Source organism: Triticum aestivum, chromosome 3D (assembly GCF_018294505.1).
Source record: "Triticum aestivum cultivar Chinese Spring chromosome 3D, IWGSC CS RefSeq v2.1, whole genome shotgun sequence".
In the NCBI taxonomy this organism is placed as follows: Eukaryota; Viridiplantae; Streptophyta; class Magnoliopsida; order Poales; family Poaceae; genus Triticum; species Triticum aestivum.
The window spans coordinates 347,430,499-347,458,028 of NC_057802.1; the positions used below are offsets into that span (position 1 = coordinate 347,430,499).

The following is a 27,530-nucleotide window of genomic DNA, read 5'->3' on the forward strand; positions in this document are numbered from 1 at the left end:
AAGCAAAATAAGATGCATAAAAGATAAACATCACATGCAATCAAAATAAGTGATATGATATGGCCATCATCAACTTGTGCCTTTGATCTGCATCTCCAAAGCACCGTCATGATCACCATCGCCACCGGCTTGACACCTTGATCTCCATCGAAGCATCGTTGTTGTCTCGCCAACTATTGCTTCTATGACTATCGCTACCGCTTAGTGATAAAGTAAAACAATTACATGGCGATTGCATTTCATACAATAAAGCGACAACCATAAGGCTCCTACCAATTGCCGATAACTTTTACAAAACATGATCATCTCATACAACAATTTGTATGTCATCATGTCTTGACCATATCACATCACAACAAGCCCTGCAAAAATAAGTTAGACATCTCTAATTTTACGTGGCTGCTACGGGCTTAGCAAGAACCGTTCTTACCTACGCATCAAAACCACAACGATTTTTCGTCAAGTGTGCTATTTTAACCTTCAACAAGGACCGGGCGTAGTCACACTCGATTCAACTAAAGTTGGAGAAACAGACACCCACTAGCCACCTGTGTGCGAAGCATGGCGGTAGAACCAATCTCGCGTAAGCGTACGCGTAATGTCGGTCTAAGCCGCTTCATTCAACAATACGGCCGAATCAAAGTATGACATGCTGGTAAGCAGTATGACTATTATCGCCCACAACTCTTTGTGTTCTACTCGTGCATATAACACCTACGCATAAACCTGGCTCTGATACCACTATTGAGGAACGCAGTATTTCAAAAAAATTCCTACGATCACGCAAGATCTATCTAGGAGATGCATAGCAACGAGTGGGGAGAGTGTGTCCACGTACCCTCGTAGACCGAAAGCGGAAGCGTTAAGTAACACGGTTGATGTAGTCGAACGTCTTCACAATCCAACCGATCAAGTACCGAACGCACGACACCTCCACGATCTGCACACGTTCAACTCGGTGACGTCCCTCGTACTCTTGATCCAGCTGAGGCCGAGGGAGAGTTTCGTCAGCACGACAGCGTGATGACGGTGATGATGAAGTTACTGACACAGGGCTTCGCCTAAGCACTACGACGATATGACCGAGGTGAAAATCTGTGGAGGGGGGCACCACACACGGCTAAACAATCAACTTGTGTGTCTCTGGGTGCCCCTCTCCCTCGTATATAAAGGAGTGGAGGAGGGGGAGGCCGGCCTCCTATGGCGCGCCCCAAGGAGGGATTCCTACTCCTACTAGGAGTAGGTTTCCTCCCTTTCCTAATCCAACTAGGAGGGGGAAGGAAGGGAAGAGTGAGAGAAGGAAAGGGGGCCCGGCCCCCTCCCCAATTTGGATTGGGCTTGGGGGGGGGCGCCTCCCACTTGGCCGCCTCCTCCTCTCTTCCACTAAAGCCCATTAAGGCCCATTAACTCCCCAGGGGGTTCCGGTAACCTCCCGGTACTTCGGAAAATGCCCGAACTCATCCGAAACTTTTTCGGTGTCCAAACATAGCCTTCCAATATATCAATCTTCATGTCTCGACCATTTCGAGACTCCTCATCATGTCCGTGATCACATCCGGTACTCCGAATAACCTTCGGTACATCAAAACACATAAACTCATAATACCGATCATCATCGATGTTAAGCGTGCGGACCCTACGGGTTCGAGAACTATGTAGACATGACCGAGACTCATCTTCGGTCAATAACCAATAGCAGAACCTGGATGCTCATATTGGCTCCCACATATTCTACGAAGATCTTTATCGGTCAAACCGCATAACAACATACGTTGTTCCCTTTGTCATCGGTATGTTACTTGCCCGAGATTCGATCGTCGGTGTCGGGACCCCGATTCTAAGTCACACCGATCTAGCATGTAACACCTCATATCACTTTGCGGCATCACGCACGGTATTCCCACGGGTGTCGCCTTACCATGGCCCGGGACCGTTTGCGCCTTTTGGCTCACGTATATGACAATGTCGCTAGCATCCATATGACAGAGAACCCGGGCTGACATGGCTAGTCGTGAACCCAAAGCGGCACTAACGTATGGGGACAGGCATACATGAATCAACATCGAACGTGTCGGTCAGCAGCGTGTGAATCCGGGCTGTAGCACTGGGCTAACAGGACTCCGGGAACCCGGGCTGTAGCAGGCTAGGCAGGACTCCGGATGTCATCGCGTGACATTTCCCGAAGGGATAGACACAAGAGCGATGTGAAACACATGCCGGCCAGTCAAGTGTCCAGAGCAGTAGTGCTGGGCTAGCAGGACTCCGGTGAACCGGGCTGTAGCGGACTACTATGGCTCAAGGAGGCACTAGACTACATTTCCCCATAAGAGAGGCTGCCAAGGATAAACAACTAGATTGTCGGATCCCACACATAGCAATACACGTTACACGTACGCATAACATGCAAGTATGTGCTGTTCAACATGGCATCACAACATAACGCGAACTCATATAGATAAACGGCCCAGAAGAGCCACATAGCATTAAGTACAAACAGGGGTCACATGACCCATCATTCAGAGCATACAAGCAACGGAAGCATTACATGTCTGAGTACAGACAACTACAAAAGAAAAAAGGCTGAGAAGCCTGACTATCTACAAGACCCTCCCAAGGGTTCAAGATCGTAGCTGAGGTACAAGCTACTCGTCGAAGTCCAAGCGGAGCTACTAGTAAGGCTGAAGTCTCCGCTGCAAAAACATGAATAAAGCAACATGAGTACGAAGGTACTCAGCAAGACTTACATCAGATCCTATCATACATGCATTTGTATCAAGAAGGTAGGGTGGGGTTTAGTTGCAGCAAGCCAGCTTTGACTCAGTGGCTATCATGTTCTATGATTGCGAGAATCTTCTTTGAGGTGAGAAGGCGCACACGAGTCCACTAATCACCACCTCAATACACCACTATGGATTCATTCCCGTCTCACTACGAGAAGCCATCCATAGCACTCACACTTATCTTGAGCATTTTAGAGTATCCACTTCAAGTTGTCTATGTACCACGTAAGCATCCAAGAAGTCCATAACCCAGGACACGGCTATTCGAATAGATCATGATAACCCTGCAGGGGTGTACTGCGTCACACACGCTCTCGCCACTTACCGCCATGTACACGTCATGTACCTCGGCAACCTTCAAGCGGAAGCCTGGCGAGGGTGTCGGCCACGACCTGACTAACCACACAAGAGTCTAGTCCAGGTTTATCGCCTATTCGGGTTCCATCCGCAAGGAGATCCGGCCGGGGTGTCGCTCACGGCCCCAAACGATGTGTACAGGGTTCCCGAGCCCACCATCCGGGTGCCACTCGGTACACCGGGCCACGTGTGCCTAGTCTGTCCCAAGCCCACCCTGCCGGGTGCCACTCGGTAGAAAAATAGCACTACCTACAAACACCAGAAACTAGTTGCAACTCCTGGACAGAGACCAAGTTGGTTAATAAGTCGAGAGGGGCACTTAAGCATTCCAATGTGTGGTAGTAACTAGTCATTGGACAACATACACAGAACTCAGTGCTTAAGGATGGTTCCAGTGAGACAACCCACCATGTACTCCTACATGGCCTCTCACCGCTACCTTTACCAAATCGTGTTCACACGCTTAACTCTCGGCACCAGAACATATCGTAACACTCCAATTCATTCCCAATGAACCAGACCTGACACAACTCTAAGCAATAGCAGGCAAGGCATGGTAGGAACACAACATGGCTCAATCAACTCCTACACATGCTAGTGGGTTTCAACTATTTACTGTGGCAATGACAGGTCATGCAGAGGAATGGGTTCGACTACCGCAGCATAAAGTAGCAGTTGAATCGCTGTTGTCCTAATGCGGTAAAAGAGAGCAGGAGCGAGAGAGTAGGTTTGTATCAGAATGAACAAAGGGGGTTTGCTTGCCTGGTAGATCAACAGGGTGGCACTGCTCCTCAGACAGGTACTCTGGAACACTCTCCGGAGCAGGACCTATCAAGAGGGAACGGTGTCGACAGTCAAAACACAATCATATGCAACAATATGATGCATGAATATGGCATGAATATGTGATGTATTTTGAGCCAATGCATTTAGCATTCAACTTGGAAGAGATCCATTTGAACCAAAGGTTCAAATGCAACTCTAATTTAAGTCCTTATATATGCCATTTATATGTTTTCACTTATACAGTAGGTATAAGTTGGTTTGTCATGCATGAAACTAGTACAGATGGATAGATTGCATTTTTCTGATAATTTTTCATATATAAATTATTTAAATCTGAGCTACGGTTGAATTTCTATGAATTTTAGAAGTTTTGAACATATTCTGGAATTTCCTGATTTAATTTAAATCCAGAAAGGGTTTGTTGCGTCAGCACTGCGTCATCATGACGTCAGCGGGTTAGCGGCGCTGACCAAGTCAAACCTGACGTGTGGGGTCCACACGTCAGTGACTCAATGTTAACCCGAGGGGTTTTCTAGTTAATCTAAATTATCTAGGGGTGCTCGGGCCCATTGTCAGTGTCAGTGGGGGTAGATTAGAGGGGTAATTAGTGCGGTTTGACCCGGGTTGACCGGCGGTTAGTCGCCGGCGAGGCCGAGCGCGGCGGAGCTCGTCGGGTTCGTCGCTCCGGCGACCATTTGGGCCGCGGAGGCCACCTACGCGAAGCCCAGGCTCGCGCGCATCCAGTGGGACACGCGGAAGACCGTGGGGTGGTCGGAGCTCGCCGGAGCGAGGCTCGCGGCGGTGGCCGGAGTTCGGCCAAGGCGGGCGCAGTGCTGCGGTGCACGGGGGCGTGAGCGGAGAGGCGCTACGGCCTCCTGGCGTCACCAGAAGCACGGTGACGCGCTCGGTTGCGGGCTGCGGTGGCCAGGGCGGCGGTGGTGACATGGACGGCGGCGAGGAGCTACGGCCATGGTGAGGGTCGGGGCTACAGCGCGGGAACGGAGTAACGGAGAGAGGGGAACGGGGCAGGAGCTCACGGTGGATTCGACGGCGTCGTCGGAGAGCTCGGGGACGCACTGGAGACGGTGGGGCCGCGAAGACGATCTCCGGCGGCCGGAGTTGAGGACGACGGCGATGGAGGCGCTCCAGGGCGTTCCGGCTTGCGTGGCTCAGCGGAGGGGTTCAGCGCGAGGAGGCGGAGCTCTGGGACACGACGGAGGTGCGAGGGGATGGCGGGGAGCGCGGGGCAGCGAACGGCGGCGACCGGCGCGTTCGGGCGTCGCGGGAGAGAGCGGGAGAGAGCGGGGGAGAGGCGCAGGAGAGAGGGAGTGAGGCCTGGAGGGGTCGTGGCGTCGTCCAGGCGACCGAGGCGTCGAGGGAGGGGAGGGCAGGTAGGCAGCTGCCGTGGCGCGCATGCGCGCGGCGTGCGGCGACCACGCGCCCTGTCCCTCTGGCGCGAGGAGAGGGACGACTGGCGCTGGCCAGTCAGCTGGGCTGGCCTGCTGGGCCAGGCCAGGCCGCACAGTGCCAGGCCGCAGGTAAGCTCCCTTTTCCTATTTCTTTTTCTTTTCTAATTTTCTGACATTTGTTTGGTTTAATAAAAATACTAAACCATTTTATTTACTTATGCCAATTTTTATAGGGGCTAGTGGTATTATTCCAGAACTCCTCAACAAATGGCATAATTTTTGGACAATATTTTATATATATAACAATATATATCCAAAGCAAATAATTACTGCATTAATTCCAAATGCCCAACATAAATATTTATGATCTCCTAAAAATATTGGTTTGGTTTTTATCTCTGTCCAATATTTTCAGAGAGCAACATGAACATTTTCTTGGACCCTTTTGGAGCAATTTTTATCTGGGTCATTTCCAGAAATGATTCTGAGGGTTTCACAGATCCCCATTTCAAATTTAAATGAAATTTAGACATGATGCACACATGACTAGCTAGTCTAGGTCATACCAGAACTAGGGACGTGACAGTCGGTATCATCATACCTAGTTCAATCTCGTTACCGGCAAGTCTCTTTACTCATTCCGTAATGCATCATCCCGCAACTAACTCATTAGTCACATTGCTTGCAAGGCTTATATTGATGTGCATTACCGAGAGGGCCCAGAGATACCTCTCCGACAATCGGAGCGACAAATCCTAATCTTGATCTATGCCAACTCAACAAACACCATCGGAGACACCTGTAGAGCATCTTTATAATCACCCATTTACGTTGTGACGTTTGATAGCACACTAAGTGTTCCTCCGGTATTCGGGAGTTGCATAATCTCATAGTCAGAGGAACATGTATAAGTCATGAAGAAAGCAATAGGAACAAACTAAACGATCATAGTGCTATGCTAACGGATGGGTCTTGTCCATCACATCATTCTCTAATGATGCGATCCCGTTCATCAAATGACAACACATGTCTATGGCTAGGAAACATAACCATCTTTGATAAACGAGCTAGTCAAGTAGAGGCATACTAGGGACACTCTGTTTTCTCTATGTATTCACACATGTATCAAGTTTCCGGTTAATACAATTCTAGCATGAATAATAAACATTTATCATGATATAAGGAAATATAAATAACAACTTTATTATTGCCTCGGCATATTTCCTTCACGTCTTCCCGCCCGCCTAGGCAGCGGATAGGCATCCCAGTGCACGAGGCGAGGTGGCACTGGGAGCACCACATCCCCCTAACCCCAACGTCACGCTGCCACATGACTGGCACTTGGATCCGGGGAGGATCCCAGTGCCGGCGGTGCCGCGGTCGGCGTGGGCGCACGCGAAGGAGGTGCGGCGCCGGCTACAGCTGTTGGTTATCGTAGCAAAATTTTAAAATTTCCTACGCATCACCAAGATCCATATATGGAGTATACTAGCAACGAGGGGAAAGGACTGCATCTACATACCCTTGTAGATCGCGAGCGGAAGCGTTCCAATGAACGGGGTTGATGGAGTCGTACTCGCCGTGATCCAAATCACCGATGAACGAGTGCCGAACGGACGGCACCTCCGCGTTCAACACAGGTACGGAGCAGCGACGTCTCCTCCTTCTTGATCCAGCAAGGGGGGAGGAGAGGTTGATGGAGATCCAGCAGCATGACAGCGTGGTGGTGGATGTAGCGGGATCCCGGCAGGGCTTCGCCAAGCACAAGCGGGAGGGAGAGGTGTTGCAGGGGGAGAGGGAGGCGCCAGGGGCTGTGGTGCTGCTGCCCTCCCTCCCCCCCACTATTTATAGGCCCCCTGGGAGGGGGGGGCGCCGGCCTGGAACCCATCTACATGGGGGGCGGCGGCCAAGGGGGAAGGGGTGGTGGCTCCCCCCCCAAGCCAAGTGGGGCGCCCCCCATCCCTAGGGTTTCCAACCCTAGGCGCAAGGGGAGGCCCACGGGGGGGCGCCCCAGCCCACTAAGGGCTGGTTCCCTTCCCACTTCAGCCCATGGGGCCCTCCGGGATAGGTGGCCCCACCCGGTGGACCCCCGGGACCCTTCCGGTGGTCCCGGTACAATACCGATAACCCCCAAAACTTTCCCGGTGGCCGAAACTGGACTTCCCATATATAATTCTTCACCTCCGGACCATTCCGGAACTCCTCGTGACGTCCGGGATCTCATCCAGGACTCTGAACAACTTTCGGGTTTCCGCATACTCATATCTCTACAACCCTAGCGTCACCGAACCTTAAGTGTGTAGACCCTACGGGTTCGGGAGACATGCGGACATGACCGAGACGCCTCTCCGGTCAATAACCAACAGCGGGATCTGGATACCCATGTTGGCTCCCACATGTTCCACGATGATCTCATCGGATGAACCACGATGTCGAGGATTCAATCAATCCCGTATACAATTCCCTTTGTCAATCGGTATGTTACTTGCCCGAGATTCGATCATCGGTATCCCAATACCTTGTTCAATCTCGTTACCGGCAAGTCTCTTTACTCGTATCGTAATGCATGATCCCGTGGCTAACTCCTTAGTCACATTGAGCTCATTATGATGATGCATTACCGAGTGGGCTCAGAGATACCTCTCCATCATACGGAGTGACAAATCCCAGTCTCGATCCGTGCCAACTCAACAGACACTTTCGGAGATACCCGTAGTGTACCTTTATAGTCACCCAGTTACGTTGTGACGTTTGGTACACCCAAAGCACTCCTACGGTATCCGGGAGTTGCACGATCTCATGGTCTAAGGAAAAGATACTTGACATTGGAAAAGCTCTAGCAAACGAACTACACGATCTTTGAGCTATGCTTAGGATTGGGTCTTGTCCATCACATCATTCTCCTAATGATGTGATCCCGTTATCAATGACATCCAATGTCCATAGTCAGGAAACCATGACTATCTGTTGATCAACGAGCTAGTCAACTAGAGGCTTACTAGGGACACGTTGTGGTCTATGTATTCACACATGTATTACGATTTCCGGATAACACAATTATAGCATGAACAATAGACAATTATCATGAACAAAGAAATATAATAATAACCATTTATTATTGCCTCTAGGGCATATTTCCAACAGTCTCCCACTTGCACTAGAGTCAATAATCTAGTTACATTGTGATGAATCGAACACCCATAGCGTTCTGGTGTTGATCATGTTTTGCTCTAGGGAGAGGTTTAGTCAACGGATCTGCTACATTCAGGTCCGTATGTACTTTACAAATATCTATGTCTCCATTCTGAACACTTTCACGAATGGAGTTGAAGCGACGCTTGATATGCCTGGTCTTCCTGTGAGACCTGGGCTCCTTCGCAAGGGCAATAGCTCCAGTGTTGTCACAGAAGAGAGTCATCGGGCCCGACGCATTGGGAATCACCCCTAGGTCGGTAATGAACTCCTTTATCCAGAGTGCTTCCTGTGCTGCCTCTAAGGCCGACATGTACTCCGCTTCACATGTAGATCCCGCCACGACGCTTTGCTTGCAACTGCACCAGCTTACTGCTCCTCCATTCAAAATATACACGTATCCGGTTTGTGACTTCGAGTCATCCAGATCTGTGTCGAAGCTAGCATCGACGTAACCCTTTACGACGAGCTCTTCGTCACCTCCATAAACGAGAAACATATCCTTAGTCCTCTTCAGGTACTTCAGGATATTCTTGACCGCTGTCCAGTGTTCCATGCCGGGATTACTTTGGTACCTTCCTACCAAACTTACGGCAAGGTTTACATCAGGTCTGGTACACAGCATGGCATACATAATAGACCTATGGCCGAGGCATAGGGGATGACACTCATCTTTTCTCTATCTTCTGCCGTGGTCGGGCATTGAGCCATGCTCAATTGCACACCTTGCAATACATGCAAGAACCCCTTCTTGGACTGATCCATATTGAACTTCTTCAATATCTTGTCAAGGTACATACTCTGTGAAAGACCAATGAGGCGTCTTGATCTATCTCTATAGATCTTGATGCCTAATATATAAGCAGCTTTTCCAAGGTCCTTCATTGAAAAACACTTATTCAAATAGGCCTTTATACTTTCCAAGAATTCTATATCATTTCCCATCAATAGTATGTCATCCACATATAATATGAGAAATGCTACAGAGCTCCCACTCACTTTCTTGTAAACACAGGCTTCTCCATAAGTCTGTGTAAACCCAAACGCTTTGATCATCTCATCAAAGCGAATGTTCCAACTCCAAGATGCTTGCACCAGCCCATAGATTGAGCGCTAGAGCTTGCATACTTTGTCAGCATTCTTAGGATCGACAAAACCTTCCGGCTGCATCATATACAATTCTTCCTTAAGGAAGCCGTTAAGGAATGCCGTTTTGACGTCCATTTGCCATATCTCATAATCATAGAATGCGGCAATTGCTAACATGATTCGGACGGACTTCAGCTTTGCTACGGGTGAGAAAGTCTCATCGTAGTCAACCCCTTGAACTTGTCGATAACCCTTAGCGACAAGTCGAGCCTTATAGATGGTCACATTACCATCCGCGTCTGTCTTCTTCTTAAAGATCCATTTATTTTCTATGGCTCGCCGATCATCGGGCAAGTCGGTCAAAGTCCATACTTCGTTTTCATACATGGATCCTATCTCGGATTTCATGGCTTCTAGCCATTTGTCGGAATCCGGGCCCGCCATCGCTTCTTCATAGTTCAAAGGTTCACCGTTGTCTAACAACATGATTTCAGGGACAGGGTTGCCGTACCACTCTGGTGCGGAACGTGTCCTTGTGGACCTACGAAGTTCAGCAGTAACTTGATCCGAAGCTTCATGATCATCATCATTAACTTCCTCCCCAGTCGGTGTAGGCATCACAGGAACATCTTCCCGCGCTGCGCTATTTTCCCGTTCGGAAGGGGTGACTATCACCTCATCAAGTTCCACTTTCCTCCCACTTACTTCCTTCGAGAGAAACTCTTTCTCCAGAAAGGACCCGTTCTTGGCAACGAAGATCTTGCCTTCGGATCTGAGGTAGAAGGTATACCCAATAGTTTCCTTAGGGTATCCTATGAAGACGCATTTCTCCGACTTGGGTTCGAGCTTTTCAGGTTGAAGTTTCTTGACATAAGCATCGCATCCCCAAATTTTTAGAAACGACAGCTTAGGTTTCTTCCCAAACCATAATTCATACGGTGTCGTCTCAACGGATTTCGACGGAGCCCTATTTAAAGTGAATTCGGCAGTCTCTAAAGCATAGCCCCAAAATGAGAGCGGTAGATAGGTAAGAGACATCATAAATCGCACCATATCCAATAGAGTGCGATTACGACGTTCGGACACACCATTTCGCTGAGGTGTTCCAGGCGGCGTGAGTTGTGAAACTATTCCACATTTCCTTAAGTGTGTGCCAAATTCGTGACTTAAATATTCTCCTCCACAATCTGATCGTAGGAACTTTATTTTCCTGTCACGTTGATTCTCAACCTCACTCTGAAATTCCTTGAACTTTTCAAAGGTTTCAGACTTGTGTTTCATTAGGTAGACATACCTATATCTACTTAAGTCATCAGTGAGAGTGAGAACATAACGATATCCTTCGCGAGCCTCAACACTCATTGGACCGCACACATCGGTATGTATGATTTCCAATAAGTTGGTTGCTCGCTCCATTGTTCCGGAGAACGGAGTCTTGGTCATCTTACCCATGAGGCATGGCTCGCACGTGTCAAATGATTCGTAATCAAGAGACTCCAAAAGTCCATCTGAATGGAGCTTCTTCATGCGCTTGACACCAATGTGACCAAGGCGGCAGTGCCACAAGTATGTGGGACTATCGTTATCAACTTTACATCTTTTGGTATTCACACTATGAATATGTGTAACATCACGTTCGAGATTCATCAAGAATAAACCATTGACCAGCGGGGCATGACCATAAAACATATCTCTCATATAAATAGAACAACCATTATTCTCGGATTTAAATGAGTAGCCATCTCGAATTAAACGAGATCCAGATACAATGTTCATGCTCAAAGCTGGCACTAAATAACAATTATTGAGGTTTAAAACTAATCCCGTAGGTAAATGCAGAGGCAGCGTGCCGACGGCGATCACATCGACCTTGGAACCATTCCCGACGCGCATCGTCACCTCGTCCTTCGCCAGTCTCCGCTTATTCCGCAGCTCCTGTTTTGAGTTACAAATATGAGCAACCGCACCGGTATCAAATACCCAGGAGCTACTACGAGTACTGGTAAGGTACACATCAATTACATGTATATCACATATACCTTTGGTGTTGTCGGCCTTCTTGTCCGCTAAGTATTTGGGGCAGTTCCGCTTCCAGTGACCACTTCCCTTGCAATAAAAGCACTCACTCTCAGGCTTGGGTCCATTCTTTGACTTCTTCCCGGCAACTGGCTTACCGGGCGTGGCAACTCCCTTGCCGTCCTTCTTGAAGTTCTTCTTACCCTTGCCTTCTTGAACTTAGTGGTTTTATTCACCATCAACACTTGATGTTCCTTTCTGATCTCCACCTCCGCTGATTTCAGCATTGAATATACCTCAGGAATGGTCTTTTCCATCCCTTGCATATTGAAGTTCATCACAAAGCTCTTGTAGCTCGGTGGAAGCGACTGAAGGATTCTGTCAATGACCGCGTCATCCGGGAGATTAACTCCCAGCTGAGACAAGCGGTTGTGTAACCCAGACATTCTGAGTATGTGCTCACTAACAGAACTATTTTCCTCCATTTTACAGTTGAAGAACTTGTCGGAGACTTCATATCTCTCTACCCGGGCATGAGCTTGGAAAACCATTTTCAGCTCTTCGAACATCTCATATGCTCCATGTTTCTCAAAACGCTTTTGGAGACCCGGTTCTAAGCTATAAAGCATGCCGCACTGAACGAGGGAGTAATCATCAGCACGCGATTGCCAAGCGTTCATAACGTCTTGGTTCTCTGGGATTGGTGCTTCACCTAGCGGTGCTTCTAGGACATAATCTTTCTTGGCAGCTATGAGGATGATCCTCAGGTTCCGGACCCAGTCCGTATAGTTGCTGCCATCATCTTTCAGCTTGGTTTTCTCTAGGAACGCGTTGAAGTTGAGGACAACGTGGGCCATTTGACCTACAAGACATATTGTAAAGATTTTAGACTAAGTTCATGATAATTAAGTTCATCTAATCAAATTATTCAATGAACTCCCACTCAGATAGACATCCCTCTAGTCATCTAAGTGAAACATGATCCGAGTTAACTAGGCCGTGTCTGATCATCACGTGAGACGGACTAGTTAAGATCGGTGAACATCTCCATGTTGATCGTATCTTCTATACGACTCATGCTCGACCTTCCGGTCCTCCGTGTTTCGAGGCCATGTCTGTACATGCTAGGCTCGTCAAGTCAACCTAAGTGTATTGTGTGTGTTCCGAGGCCATGTCTGTACATGCTAGGCTCGTCAACACCCGTTGTATGCGAACGTTAGAATCTATCACACCCGATCATCACGTGGTGCTTCGAAACAACGAACCTTCGCAACGGTGCACAGTTAGGGGGAACACTTTCTTGAAATTATTATAAGGGATCATCTTACTTACTACCGTCGTTCTAAGCAAATAAGATGCAAAACATGATAAACATCACATGCAATCAAATAGTGACATGATATGGCCAATATCATTTTGCTCCTTTGATCTCCATCTTCGGGGCACCATGATCATCTTCGTCACCGGCATGACACCATGATCTCCATCATTGTGTCTTCATGAAGTTGTCACGCCAACGATTACTTCTACTTCTATGGCTAACGCGTTTAGCAATAAAGTAAAGTAATTTACATGGCGTTATTCAATGACAAGAGGTCATACAAAAAATAAAGACAACTCCTATGGCTCCTGCCGGTTGTCATACTCATCGACATGCAAGTCGTGATTCCTATTACAAGAATATGATCAATCTCATACATCGCATATATCATTCATCACATCTTCTGGCCATATCACATCACATAGCACTTGCTGCAAAAACAAGTTAGACGTCCTCTAATTGTTGTTGCAAGTTTTTACGTGGCTTGTATAAGTTTCTAGCAAGAACGTTTCTTACCTACGTAAAACCACAACGTGATATGCCAATTTCTATTTACCCTTCATAAGGACCCTTTTCATCGAATCCGTTCCGACTAAAGTGGGAGAGACAGACACCCGCTAGCCACCTTATGCAACTAGTGCATGTTAGTCGGTGGAACCTGTCTCACGTAAGCATACGTGTAAGGTCGGTCCGGGCCGCTTCATCCCACAATACCGCCGAAACAAGATAAGACTAGTAGCGGCAAGAAGAATTGGCAACATCTACTCCCACAACTGCTTTGTGTTCTACTCGTGCATAGTAACTACGCATAGGCCTGGCTCATGATGCCACTGTTGGTTATCGTAGCAGAATTTTAAAATTTCCTACGCATCACCAAGATCCATCTATGGAGTATACTAGCAACGAGGGGAAAGGAGTGCATCTACATACCCTTGTAGATCGCGAGCGGAAGCGTTCCAATGAACGGGGTTGATGGAGTCGTACTCGTCGTGATCCAAATCACCGATGACCGAGTGCCGAACGGACGGCACCTCCGCGTTCAACACACGTACGGAGCAGCGACGTCTCCTCCTTCTGATCCAGCAAGGGGGGAGGAGAGGTTGATGGAGATCCAGCAGCACGACGGCGTGGTGGTGGATGTAGCGGGATCCCGGCAGGGCTTCGCCAAGCACAAGCGGGGGGGAGAGGTGTTGCAGGGGGAGAGGGAGGCGCCAGGGGCTGTGGTACTGCTGCCCTCCCTCCCCCCCACTATTTATAGGCCACCTGGGAGGGGGGGCGCCGGCCTGGAACCCATCTACATGGGGGGGGCGGCGGCCAAGGGGGAAGGGGGGTGGCTTCCCCCCAAGCCAAGTGGGGCGCCCCCCACCCCTAGGGTTTCCAACCCTAGGCGCAGGGGGAGGCCCAAGGGGGGGCGCCCCAGCCCACTAAGGGCTGGTTCCCTTCCCACTTCAAGCCCATGGGGCCCTCCGGGATAGGTGGCCCCACCCGGTGGACCCCCGGGACCCTTCCGGTGGTCCCGGTACAATACCGATAACCCCCGAAACTTTCCCGGTGGCCGAAACTGGACTTCCCATATATAATTCTTCACCTCCGGACCATTCCGGAACTCCTCGTGACGTCCGGGATCTCATTCGGGACTCCGAACAACTTTCGGGTTTCCGCATACTCATATCTCTACAACCCTAGCGTCACCGAACCTTAAGTGTGTAGACCCTACGGGTTCGGGAGACATGCAGACATGACCGAGACGCCTCTCCGGTCAATAACCAACAGCGGGATCTGGATACCCATGTTGGCTCCCACATGTTCTACGATGATCTCATCGGATGAACCACGATGTCGAGGATTCTATCAATCCCGTATACAATTCCCTTTGTCAATCGGTATGTTACTTGCCCGAGATTCGATCGTCGGTATCCCAATACCTTGTTCAATCTCGTTACCGGCAAGTCTCTTTACTCGTACCGTAATGCATGATCCCGTGGCTAACTCCTTAGTCACATTGAGCTTATTATGATGATGCATTATCGAGTGGGCCCAGAGATACCTCTCCGTCATACGGAGTGACAAATCCCAGTCTTGATCCGTGCCAACTCAACAGACACTTTCGGAGATATCCGTAGTGTACCTTTATAGTCACCCAGTTACGTTGTGACGTTTGGTACACCCAAAGCACTCCTACGGTATCCGGGAGTTGCACGATCTCATGGTCTAAGGAAAAGATACTTGACATTGGAAAAGCTCTAGCAAACGAACTACACGATCTTTGAGCTATGCTTAGGATTGGGTCTTGTCCATCACATCATTCTCCTAATGATGTGATCCCGTTATCAATGACATCCAATGTCCATAGTCAGGAAACCATGACTATCTGTTGATCAACGAGCTAGTCAACTAGAGGCTTACTAGGGACACGTTGTGGTCTATGTATTCACACATGTATTACGATTTCCGGATAACACAATTATAGCATGAACAATAGACAATTATCATGAACAAAGAAATATAATAATAACCATTTATTATTGCCTCTAGGGCATATTTCCAACAGCAGCAGCTACGCCGGAGCAGCCCCTGAACCCCGCCTACACATCAGACTCTCCCGATTGGGAGGTCTGGTTCGCATTCGAGCATGGGGAGCAACGCCGGCGCGGCGTCCAGCACGTGTGGGCTGGCACCCCCGCCGCCCCTCGTCGTGCATGACGAGGACCAGGAGGAGGAGGCCTCCTACCAGGCGTTGTTGGCGGCTGCCTCCATGAAAGCAAGGAGAAAAAGTGACGCAAGGCGGCGGAGGAGGAGGAGGCGTACCAGGCGCGCCTGACGGAGGCCATCGCGCTCTCCGCTGCCGACGACTGCGTCGTGCTGCCGCTGATGCCGCCGTCCCCCGCCAAGGTCGAACCGGCGCCGACCCCCGTCATGCCCGAGCGCAACACATGGAACAGGTGCGTGCACGAGTAGGTCAGCGCACCACCCGTCTGGTTTGGGACGACGCCGGCGCAGCAATGACGGCAACGCAGGCTGGCAGAGGAGCACCGGGAGGGCGAGCGGCTCGAGCAAATGAAGCACGACGCGAAGGAGGAGGAGCATTGTGCCCGCCGTGGGGAAGCCCAGCCGACGGTGGAGGACGTCGCCAGAGCCTGGGAGACGGCGTTCCCCTGGGCTGGCCCGGCGTGACGCTCATCGACCTCATCGGCCCCGACAGACGACGAGGACGCCTAGCGTAATGCACCTCTTCCTAGTTTTTAGTTTTATTAAATGTTTTTATTTAATATAAAGTTGACTCGTGGACTCCCACCGGCCTTTGTGTCCGGCATTAATGTTTAATTAACATTTTTATTTTTAAAATATTTGTGGTATTTTTTTTCACACGACCACAAAAATGTATAAGGCCTGCGTTGGGTGTAAGCGCCAACCAAAACACGAAAACGAATATGAGTGTCCGCCGGGCAACCTAGACGGACAAAAAACAAACAAAATCGTTCTCCGTTTGGGTCGACCGGTTGAAGTTGCTTTAAAAGCATGGTTAATAATACAGCCAACGGTCGGCTATAAGGAGTTGCCATGTCATATAGAGTCAACATTATAACCGGCATGTATAATAGTAAATTTTTAATGTGTACTACTTTATTAGTTGTTGGCCCATCTTACATCCTCACAAAGCATCTTGGGTCTTGTATTGCAGCCGGCTACTAGCCAAGAGCCCGCTTCTTTTCTCTTTTTTTTATCTCTCCTTCAACTAAGCAAAGATATAATATTTTATTCATATTATAGCATGCTTATGTTACCTTATTGTACTTGCTATAAGGCTATGTGTTCTTGCGCCGAGCCTTTTTTTTTAGAGAGAGAATTCTTGCGCTGAGACTTGCGGACACATGCGTCGGGATGCCAATCATCAGAATCAGAGGTGGGTGTTTGGTAGGGAGCGGATTTCTTTTCCGTAGCAACCGGCGGGGAGAAATCCATCTGCAAACCGGACCAACGGACACCCTGCTTCGTTTCGTTTCGTTTCGTTTCGGATAGCAGGACAAGATAAAGAAGACGCCCGACCGTTGACGCGGACAACCGCGGCACGCGCTGGGCCGTAGTGTGACGTGAACTTTTATTTATTTCGCCACACGCTGATCTTTCTCCTGAAACACGTGGCTCCCAAGTCTCCACGCCGCACTAGAGTGCGTACATGCGATCCAGCGCAAAATATATTAAATCGATGCCGGACGTGGCTTTTATCCAGTTCCATGCCGACAAACACGAGGAAAACGTACCACCACTGGTTTGTGCCAATCCGAGTAACTGGTAAGCAAAGCTCGCTCCAAATTTGACGCGTCACTCACGCGTGCTTCTCGCTGCGTGAAATACTGGGCCAGGATATCTCACTGAACTTGACGGTAGTGCCACCTCGTTTACAGGCGGTCTTAATAATAGTCATGCTTGTGGGGAAAATGAAGCTCAAACTGTGCGTGCTTGTTGTGGTCGGTCCGAATGTTGCTGACCGAGAGGCAAATTAATGTTACACCAGGCAGGACACGGACGTCAATGCGAGGAGGCAGCCATGGGCCATCCGTTTATTTTCCTTGCATGCGCGCGGATGCGATAAGATTGGCAGATATGTTGTGACGTGGATTTGACAAAGCGCCTACCGTTTCGTTCCAATCGACTATGAACGACAAAAACCCGGGTCAAATTCCGAAAGTGCCTTTCTGCTCCCGAGCTCATTTGAGCTCGGTGAACAGTAAAATCGAAAAAATATTAAAAAAATTTAAATTTTTTTGAGAGAAACATTGACAAAAATTCTAAGTGCCTGCAAAAATTTATCATGAAATCACATTTCTGTAAGGCGTGGTAAAAAAAAATTCAGTGCTTCAAAATGCTTTTGAAAGTAGCTTTTTCAGAGTACTGTTTTTTGTTTTTTTTGCCATGCCTTCTAGGAATGTGATTTCATGACGAATTTTTGCAAGCACTTAGAACTTTTGTCAATGTTTTTGAGCTCGGGTGCAGAAACTCCGCGTCCGTCAAATTCAAGATATATCTCCGGATCGAAAAAGATCAAATTCAAAGATACCAGGATGCGCAAGACTGCACCACCGGCTATCTCTATCTCTCAGACACAGTTTTTCTTTGTATTACAAGACGGAGAACACAGTGTCTGAGAGATAGAGATATCTCAGACACTGTGGTGAGAAATACAAAGCTGGACTAGTAATAACTCGTAGGATGTACTGGTTGAATACTGATCTCGCATGCCCAAGATCGATCGTGCCAAGGCATGCCGGACAGGGAGGGGCACGCGCCGCGCCGGAGCCGGCAGCCTGGTAGTCGGGGTGAACCGCACGCGGGATCCTAAACGTGGCGCTCGCTGACAGGACAGGAAGACGACTCAGTCCGTCGGGGTAATCCCTTTCTGCCGCTGCTTTTCCCGAAGAGCGCCTTTGTTTACCTAGTGTATTTACATAGAGCTTGCTCGCCCCGGTGATTGCTTAAGAAAACGATGGCAACTGTGTGTCACCCATTCTCAAGCACGAAATAGCGCGTATTTCTCACCACGCGTTCTCCGTCTCCTTCAGATGTATTCTTATAGTGTCAAAAAAAACGTTTCTCGTTTTGAGACAGAGGAAGTATACTACATTTGCTACATGAGCCGTCCAATCTCACACCCAGTGGCGGTGCCAGGACCCAAACCTTGTGATGTCAAGCTTTACGATTGTTTTTTGGCAAATCAAGTAGGAACATAAACGATCATACTTTATTTCAAACATAGTTACTATAATAACCCTCTGATCTGATCATGAATATTTTGATATGTATGCATAATAGCATCGATACTATGGACTGAAATACATAAGTTTTAACATAGGTTGTGAGACGATGAAACAAGAATCCATCACCTATTCTATTACCCAAATCAGACTTGCTAAATTTCACTGCAGAAAATGCTCTCTCAAGTCTCAACTGTTGTCCAAAATCAAGGAGCTTCATCAAAAGAAATACTAAAGGAAAACCAGTGTCCTTTTTCCCAACTAGTTTTCTGCAAAGATCACTAACCTCTTTCAAATTGGAGTCTTGGATTATCTCTGATATTTTTACTTCTGTCACTTCTTGACAAAATTTATCTGTTTACCATGGCCAGACTTGAGACCTAACAAGTGACAAAACAAGCTTTTTCTAAGGTAATGAAAATTGAAATTTCTTAATATGATATGATAATTGGATGAAAAAGAAGATCTTAAACACAAATGAAACAGGAAGGGCCTCGTCAGTCGCCAAAGGTGCAGTGTTGCGGTCTCTGGAAAGATGGATACTAGCGGAGCAGCGGAGGTGGCGTGCTCCTCCCCACGGTGCTGTGCCCAATTCACCATTAGGGATTACACTCGCTGGTGAAAATAAAGGAGTAGTGCGTGATTTGAGGATCAACCAGTTTTTTTTGAGGGAATGAGGATCAACCAGTTAAGGAAGTTTAATTACGGCTTCCTTTTGTTAAATGGGCTAGCCAAATCTCATGTAACTTCCTTTTGTTAAATGGGCCAGGCGGCCAGCCAAATTCTCATGTATACAATAGATAACAAGTTGGTCCGTGTAGTAATTCTCTAGAACCTGATTATTTAGCGGCGAGGTGCACATACGCGGTGGTCTAGGCTTTGCCACAATCCTGTGTAGTCAAGCGACTACACAGGTGAAGCGTGGCTTCGCCACTGCTCACACCCGCATGTGCCACTGCAGAATTTAACATTAAGACCCTGTTTACGGTGCAAAAATGTACTCAGTTCTGTGGCATGCATAGCTGGATGCCGTAAAGTCGTCCCTTTAGACCTTGGTGTGTGGGCATATGTTGATTGTTGGAGTAGTTGGCAAATTGAAGAGAGTAAAAATTGTACTCGTATTGAGAAATATTCCATCAAAGAAAAAATCCGCTTCATTTTGCTTCACTTGCCAGTGTTAAATGTTGGAGTTGACTTCCCGGTAGTCGTAGTCTCATTTCATTTCTTTTTTTACTTTGCATATAAGATTTATCATAAATCAAACTTCATAAAGTTTGCCCAAGTATATATATGAAAACAAATGGACAACCACAGTACCAAATCAATATCATTATATGAATCATGGAACTAATTTTCATATTCTATATCTTTACTACTGTAAATGTTTATAATTATTAATGCAAGGCTAGTCAAACTTTATAAAGTAAGGCGGAACTTACTCTTGTACAAGGCTGGTCAAACTTTATTAATATAAGATTTCTTTTTTACTCTGCATATAAGATTGATAGTCTCACGGTAGTTGCCAGAATCATAAAATCACAAACGTTTGATATATACTGGCAATAATTTCCTAGAATCATAAATCATATATTGTACTGACAATAATGTAGAGCCAATCCAATCAATTTGGATTGTTAAAAACACATCATCCTATGATAGAATTGAGATTCTGCCAACTTTCCATGTGTGCTTAGATTCTAAGATTGTAGAATCGTTTGATAAAATTGAGATTCCGACAACTTTACACATGTGTGGTTGATAGGAGTTCAATTATACTCGCAAAGCCTATGTATGTTTCTTTCTACTACTTTGGCTTATATGCAATCTCAAAGTAGATAAGAAGTCATACTACCTTCGTTCCAAAACATAAAGCGTAGTTTGGCTTTCAAAAATACTTTGACCAACAATTAGTGAAATAACATGTGGTTTATGTTACACAAAATATACACCATTGGATTCATATTTAAAAGTACCTTTTGTATTGTAACCGTTACCTAAATATTGTATGTGAGATTTACGATTACAATTTTATAGGGTCAAACTGGGCTTTATATTATGAAACGGCGGAGGAGAGTATTATTTTGTCCATTTTGTTCCCTACTAAGCAAGAATAAGGTTCTCTCCGCCTAGCCCCCTTCCTGGTGGTGATTCCAGCGTTGTCGAAGGGCGTGTGGAGGTTTGTTTCCGTCGGATCTTGAGGGATACGATCGTTTAGGGACTTAGCATGACGACTTCTCAACTATCTTTGTTGGGTTACCCGGCTCCGGTGAATGAGGGGTGATGACGGCGGCACGCCTTTGGCTTGCTTCAGTGTTTATAGTCATCGTTAGGTGCTCTATGGACCTAAATATAACTTTCAGTTCTAGTGTTCTTTGTACAACCTTGACCGTTGATGAATATATCAGACGTTTTTCCAGAAAAAGAAAAAGGAAAAGGAAAACAACGACTCAACGCGTTGTGGTAACCAGGATATGTCCTCACATAGAACGGACAGAAACCATGGAGGAGGCATCTGGAAAACCCCCGGCAACAGACTCTCCTCTATTTATGCGCGCCGGAACCACATAAACCATCCCAAAACACGGCAGACAGAGCAAAACCTCCCTCCCTGTTACTTGCAGCTGCAACGCTTTACCTAGTTCTTTATATCCAATCTCGCTTCACCAAGAACAAGAAGAATACCCAAATCAGAAAAAGAAACAGAAAGATCAACCGTAAGCGCCGGATTGTCCATTTCCGCTCCAGAAGAGAACAGAAGGCGTGATTAGCGAGAATGGTGGCGATCGAGAACCAGAGCCAGGCCCAGAGGCCGGCGGAGCCCGCGAGGATCCCCAAGGAGGCGCGGCGGCTCCTGCACGACCTGGCGGCGGCGTGGCCGAACGTGGCTGACTGCCGCGCGCTGGAGGTGGTGCCGCTCAAGGGCGCCATGACCAACGAGGTGTACCAGGTGCGCTGGCTCACCGCCCCGGCCGGCGGCGAGGCGGGCGCGGGGGCGGGGGCGCTCAAGGAGAGGGAGGTGAGGAAGGTGCTCGTGCGGATTTACGGCGACGGCGTCGACCTCTTCTTCGACCGCGAGGACGAGCTGCGCACCTTCGAGTGCATGTCCCGCCACGGCCAGGGCCCCCGCCTCCTCGGCCGCTTCCCCAACGGCCGCGTCGAGGAGTTCATCCACGCACGGGTACGTGCACAACACAACGCGTCTCAACAAAATAACCACTCTATCAAATCGTTTCTTCCTTTCAGTTTTTCTTGGTTTAAAGGCCATTTCAGAACTGGTCTCCTCTGTTTTTTTTTTTTTTGGGCGAACTTCTTTCATGAACTGCCGAATTGCTCTGTTTTCTGTAAGAGTTTTTCATGCCACTTTGTTTCTTTGCACGAATGATTCAGTTATTTTTAGTGCACTCGTGTTTGGTGGAATTTTAGTAAATTTAGTGCTATAAAGTTAACCAGGACCCGGGAGTGTGGAATTTGTTCTTGTCAAATTAAATATGCAAGTTAGGCTTAAACTACTGCTTTCTTGATATACTTTAGGAGATTCTACTGGCATGCGGCCGACTAATTTATTGCAGTGTGGTTGTCGTTCGTCGAATGTTCTGCCGTGGGAATCTAGCATTCTAAAATTTCAGAAAGAAAATATTTAGTCTTATCCATCAGTTCAGAAAGAAAATATTTCTTCAAGCCATTAGTCAATGAACTCCCATTAAACCGGAATTACTTATGTCCCACCCATGTGACTTAGTCGAAAGCTACCCTTTGTTTGTGCACTAGCGACATCTCCCAGATGTTACATGGACAATCTTTTTCTTTGCAAGGCTATGTCATCAAATGAAATCTCTCTTCCTTAGATTATTTCTTGCCACCTCGATAAATTTGTGGTGTGAAGTCAATAGCTTACGATGTTGTATTTGTCAAGTAGTCGATGATCTATAACTGCACATACGACCGCGGGGAACATCTCTCTTAGAAAAGCCATGGCATGAAAGCAATTGATTTGACTTGAGAAAGCAGGCACAAGACCAAGTTGGCAAAACAAAACCAGCTCAGTTGGTGGCAAAGTATGTTTAGAATGAAGTAGCTTAGGCAGATCATGGTCCAACTCACTTTCCAAGTCCCTTTGAAGTGTGAGTCATGCTATAGCCAGAGGATGAGAGGGCGCCGTAGCACGTTCTAGATTCTTTAGATCACTTCATTATTTGCGTCGCGCTCATAAATAAAAGGGAGTATCTTGTGGTGTTTTCTGGGGCGAACAAAAAGGGGTGGGAATGGAATACGGTTCATTGCTATCAGAACTTTTTTGCTAAAGCTGTCCTTGGAAAATGATAGGAATATTTGCTACCAAGGTGGCCAAACTATCCATCTGTTTGTAAACACAAACTAATGCAAATGTTCTTTTCAGACGCTGTCGGCTCCCGATATGCGCGATCCTGAAATTTCAGCTCTGGTGGCTACAAAACTGAGGGAATTCCACAACCTTGACATGCCTGGTCCCAAGCATGTGCTCCTCTGGGACAGACTGAAGTAAGGGCAATCTTTAGTTCTTGCACAAATGATTTATTTGTCAGGCTTACAACTCACAAGTATGGAACTGAACCTGGTGAATCTTTTTAATGAAGGAACTGGCTCAAAACTGCCAATAACCTGTGCCCAACCGATCAGGCCAACGAACTACGCTTGGATTGCCTGGAGGATGAGATCGCCTCGCTGGAGAAGGAATTCTCAGGGGATTACCACCACTGGATTGGTTTCTGCCACAATGATCTACAGTATGGCAACATCATGATGGATGAAGAGACCAACATGCTGACCATCATTGTGAGTTTCTATGCATTCGAAAGCAATTCCTTATAGTCTTAATTATTTGGTGTATGGAAATCATGTAACCTCTCTTAAAAAAAAAATCATGTAAAATATGCAAATGGGGATTCTCTTGCACGTTGGTAGGCTGAACTCCCAAGTTTCTCATCTCATGCAACCTTGTCTTCAGTTTTGTTCCTTACGACTCGGCATCCTAAGGTGTCACGCCTCTACTAAAATCAGAGTTTTAGTCTTGGAGAGTACGTGCAGCATGAAGAACCAATGCTTTCTTTTCTTGTTGTATATGCTGTGTACCAACCTGCCATGGGTCATGACAGTTTCTTAAGGAAGTCTGAAGTTTTATCCCACCTTGTAGCAAACTGCCAGACATCCTATATATAGTTGGCAAGTTGGTTTGATCTTATTTTCTGCCCTCTCGTGTGCTTACAGGACTACGAGTATGCAAGCTTCAACCCAGTTGCATATGACATCGCTAACCATTTCTGTGAGATGGCGGCAGACTACCATTCGGAAAAGCCTCATATACTGGACTACAGTAAATATCCAGGTATTGCATTTCCCATTTAACTTTGCTTGTATTTTCGTTCAGCCTTCACTCCAGCTTATTTGTTAACTTCTTATTCTGCGGCAGATATCGACGAGCAGAGGCGTTTCGTGAAGACTTACCTGAGCACTTCTCGTGAGTACAATACTCCATTATCTTGGTTCGATTGTCCGACGACTCCTTTCATGCTAATACTTCTTTGTTGGGCAGGCGAGGAACCTGAAACGGAGGAGCTGGAGAATCTGCTCCAGAGCGTGGAGAAGTACACGCTCGCGAGTCATCTGGTTTGGGGCCTCTGGGGAATAATATCAGTGAGTTCATATTCGGGTTCGCTAACCAAGTCATGACTGCAATCATATGCGCTGCTATCTTCTAACTTTCGTTGTTTTCTTTACAGGATCGTGTCAGTGACATCGACTTCGATTACCAGGAGTATGCAAGGCAGAGATTCGAGCAGTACTGGCAGAAGAAGCCTGCCGTCCTAACCTCATGAATAGCTGTACCTATTGCTTCAGGAACTCCCTGAGGGCCTGTGCTGCTGCACACAAACTGTGCAGTGTTACTAACACACATATCCCCTGGCTGGGATAATGACAGGAAGGATATGAAAGAAGCATACTATTACAAGGAAGCATAAGCCCGTTCCAGGGTCAGACGTTCCCATTTCGAACCTTGACAAGGTCCAGCTTCAGAAAGGAAGCTGTCTATGGGGGCTTTGGTTGATTGTTTATAGGTATAGCCTCGACGGCTCGACGCAACGATGATAAAGCCTTGGAGTTGCATTTTGTATGTTGTTTTCCTAAGCACCGCTGGTGGTGTTCGTGTGATTTTGTGCTAGTAATGTATGTATACTTGACGGACAAAGTATGTACTATAAGACATCTCGTGAAAGAAGTAATTTCCTCACTTCCAAAGCTAAGGGTTCACCTTTTTGGAATGGGATCCAGAAAGTTATGCCAGCCTTCACGTTAGGAGCCAAGTTCTGCGTCAACAACGGTACCTCAACGCGATTTTGGCTAGACCATTGGTTTGGTACGGAACCCTTGTGGCGGAGTCATTTCGCTGCCTACCAATTAGTCACTAACGTTGATATCCTTGTGGCTGACGCGCTTAGTTCCAATCCGCCCGCTGTCTCTTTCAAAAGACCCCTCCTCGCTAACGAACGAGCCTGTTGGGACGGGCTTGTTGCTGCTTTGGATGGAGTGGTTCTCCGCCTTGAGGCCGACTCAGTCTCCTGGGCCCTCTCGCGCTCTGGGAAGTTTTCTGTCCAATCCCTTTACAACAAACTGACCGAGGGACCGACCCTGGACATAGCTAGGGGGCTATGGAAAGCGTCTATTCCCCTGAAGATCAAAATTTTCTTATGGCAAATGTTTCGTGACCGCCTGCCCTCCTCTAATAACATCGCTCTTAGGAACGGGCCTTCCGATGGCTCTTGCGTGCTATGCGGACAACACGAAGATGCCAATCACATCTTTTTTCACTGCCACCTTGCCCGCTTTGCTTGGAGTGCGGTTAGGGAGGCTTTTGATCAGAATTGGAACCCGCTCTCGGCTTCGGATCTTCGTGTTATTCTTGTCGCTCATAGGGGTGGTTTTGGGCGTGTGCTGTGGAGATGCGTGGGTGCTTTGTTGTGGGCCATCCAGACTACATGCAACAAGATGACTATTGAGCACAAATTTCCTTCTCACCCGGCTGACATTATTTTCAAATGCCACTTGTTCCTTCAGACATGGACGCCGTTGGGGAAACGGCGTGATGCGGACCGGATGACGGAGGCTATGGAGCGGATCCGTTTGATCCAGATTGGCGCCCGCCACTAGCTTGCCGCTGGATGCAGTCTTTTGGATTGGCCGTTTGCGAGCTGCTGCTTATTTCCCTTATCTTGCAGGCTTCGGCCGGTGGCATGTAACATACCTTGGCTGCGGCCGCTTTACTTTCTGTTGTTCTGCGTTGAACTTGTTGGATTCTGCCTGTTTGTGGGCTTTATTAATTTAAAGCCGGACGCTTCCGGCGACTTCGTTCTATAAAAAAAGAAGTATGAGTATGTATGAGATCTTGATTAAGCCGTGCTTGGAGTGTACTAGCTTGGAGACGGCACATTCTTTGCGGTTCTCCATAATAAGACGGTGTTATCACTGAAACTGTCAGGCCCTGAACCGAAGAAATCAACACTGTTGTTAAGTTCAGTTAACTGTTTTTTTAGGCAAAGTTCAGTTAACTGTTACCTTACCACTTGGCTGAAGATTTAAATTGGTACATTCTGCCTCGATCCAACGGATTCCACCTCTACTTATCGTGCTAAGTGGAGCAAGCATCGACGTCGATCTTCGATCGGACAGCCTGACTTCGTCCTCGGGTGGTTGTTCACTCCAAAAGCTCTCACCTGCTCCCTCTCTACTTTTTGTATTTTCTCTCTAAGTGTCATGACTATAAAGCCTCAGACCCTTGTAAGAGGAGGCATCAAGTAGTATGTTTTAACTGGGTTGGAACTCTAGACGTCGTGTTCTGGCTGGCCTAATACGCACATCTGAGATCGATGCAAACCCTAGTCAATTTTCGTCCCAAGTTTGCTACTTTGCTCTTTGTTTCTGAAATTTAGACCTCTTATGAACTTTAATTCGTCAGAGCCTATCAACCGGTATCATGAGCCAGTGATTCTCGGAGGCGATTAAACTAACAAGGTTGGGGATTTTACCTGTAAATCCCTTTCCTTTTCTCCCGATCTGCGGATTGTGGAGTTGTGGTGGTGGTAGACTGTTCAAGTGTAGGAAAGTGGGCACAGGCACACTTCTTCAGTTTTAAAACCCCACCACCCTGCCTTCTCTAGTGCACCATATACGGTGGCGCGGCGAAGGCAGCGGTGTGTGGCGGCGGTAGGATCTGCTCCTCCAAGCCCGGGTTGTGGCCTCGCCGCAGTAAATTCCTCGCTTGAACTAGCAGTTCAGTTCAGATCACAAGGCACCCTGCCTGTATAAGCCCTTCCCGAATTTAACGGTTGAAGTCACTGATTACACTGCCACAGCTGATCTTGAGAGGAGTCGCTACAATTAGATATTGACACCTTGCAGCAAAATAGGGATGGTGATCGCAAGGACTTGACTTCAGCATTACATCTGTAACAAAATTTCGCTCGTATGCAGGAAACCCTCTCTGGGCTACAAACATTTCTCACACAGTTTATTGCTACTGTCAAACTGTGCAATCTGCTGCCAAAGATCCTCTGGCCTCTCCAACAAACATGAACATCACAACACCACCACCAATACCACCTTGGTCACTGCTCCTGCTGGTGCTTCTTTGTGGGCACTGCAGTTCTGCATGAAGCACATACTGGCAGAAAACTGCATCTGAATGGTACTTACAAACTCCCCTGCGGGCACCCCCGCTTTGGGCAACAAAAGCGACCGACACAAATACCTGACAATAGAGCTCTGCAACGAGCAGCTCAAAAGTATCGCTGCTACA

General features: G+C 47.6%; 1 protein-coding gene across 2 annotated transcripts; it reads left to right on the forward strand.

Moving 5' to 3' along the window:
• Nucleotides 1-21,259: 21,259 nt before the first annotated feature.
• LOC123078790 (probable choline kinase 2) lies at nucleotides 21,260-24,968 on the forward strand. 2 transcript variants are annotated; one of them, XM_044501398.1, is made up of 7 exons: nucleotides 21,261-21,881; nucleotides 23,100-23,221; nucleotides 23,317-23,515; nucleotides 23,948-24,065; nucleotides 24,150-24,197; nucleotides 24,273-24,373; nucleotides 24,460-24,968. In XM_044501398.1, exons 1-7 carry the CDS (start codon nucleotides 21,477-21,479, stop codon nucleotides 24,553-24,555), a joined length of 1,089 nt encoding a protein of 362 aa, XP_044357333.1. In that variant the 5' UTR covers nucleotides 21,261-21,476; the 3' UTR covers nucleotides 24,556-24,968. The 2 variants fall into 2 exon arrangements, with proteins under 2 accessions (XP_044357332.1, XP_044357333.1); XM_044501397.1 differs by having other exon boundaries at nucleotides 21,260-21,881; nucleotides 24,150-24,373.
• The last annotated feature ends 2,562 nt before the right edge of the window (nucleotides 24,969-27,530 follow it).

What these genes read in the sequence shown, in the direction of transcription:
- LOC123078790 (XM_044501397.1), top strand. Translation starts at nt 21,477, where the DNA reads ATGGTGGCGATCGAGAACCAGAGCCAGGCCCAGAGGCCGGCGGAGCCC. An exon ending in AGGAGTTCATCCACGCACGG is followed by an intron (nt 21,882 to 23,099) that starts GTACGTGCACAA and finishes TGTTCTTTTCAG; the next exon opens with ACGCTGTCGGCTCCCGATAT. An exon ending in CCAACATGCTGACCATCATT is followed by an intron (nt 23,516 to 23,947) that starts GTGAGTTTCTAT and finishes GTGTGCTTACAG; the next exon opens with GACTACGAGTATGCAAGCTT.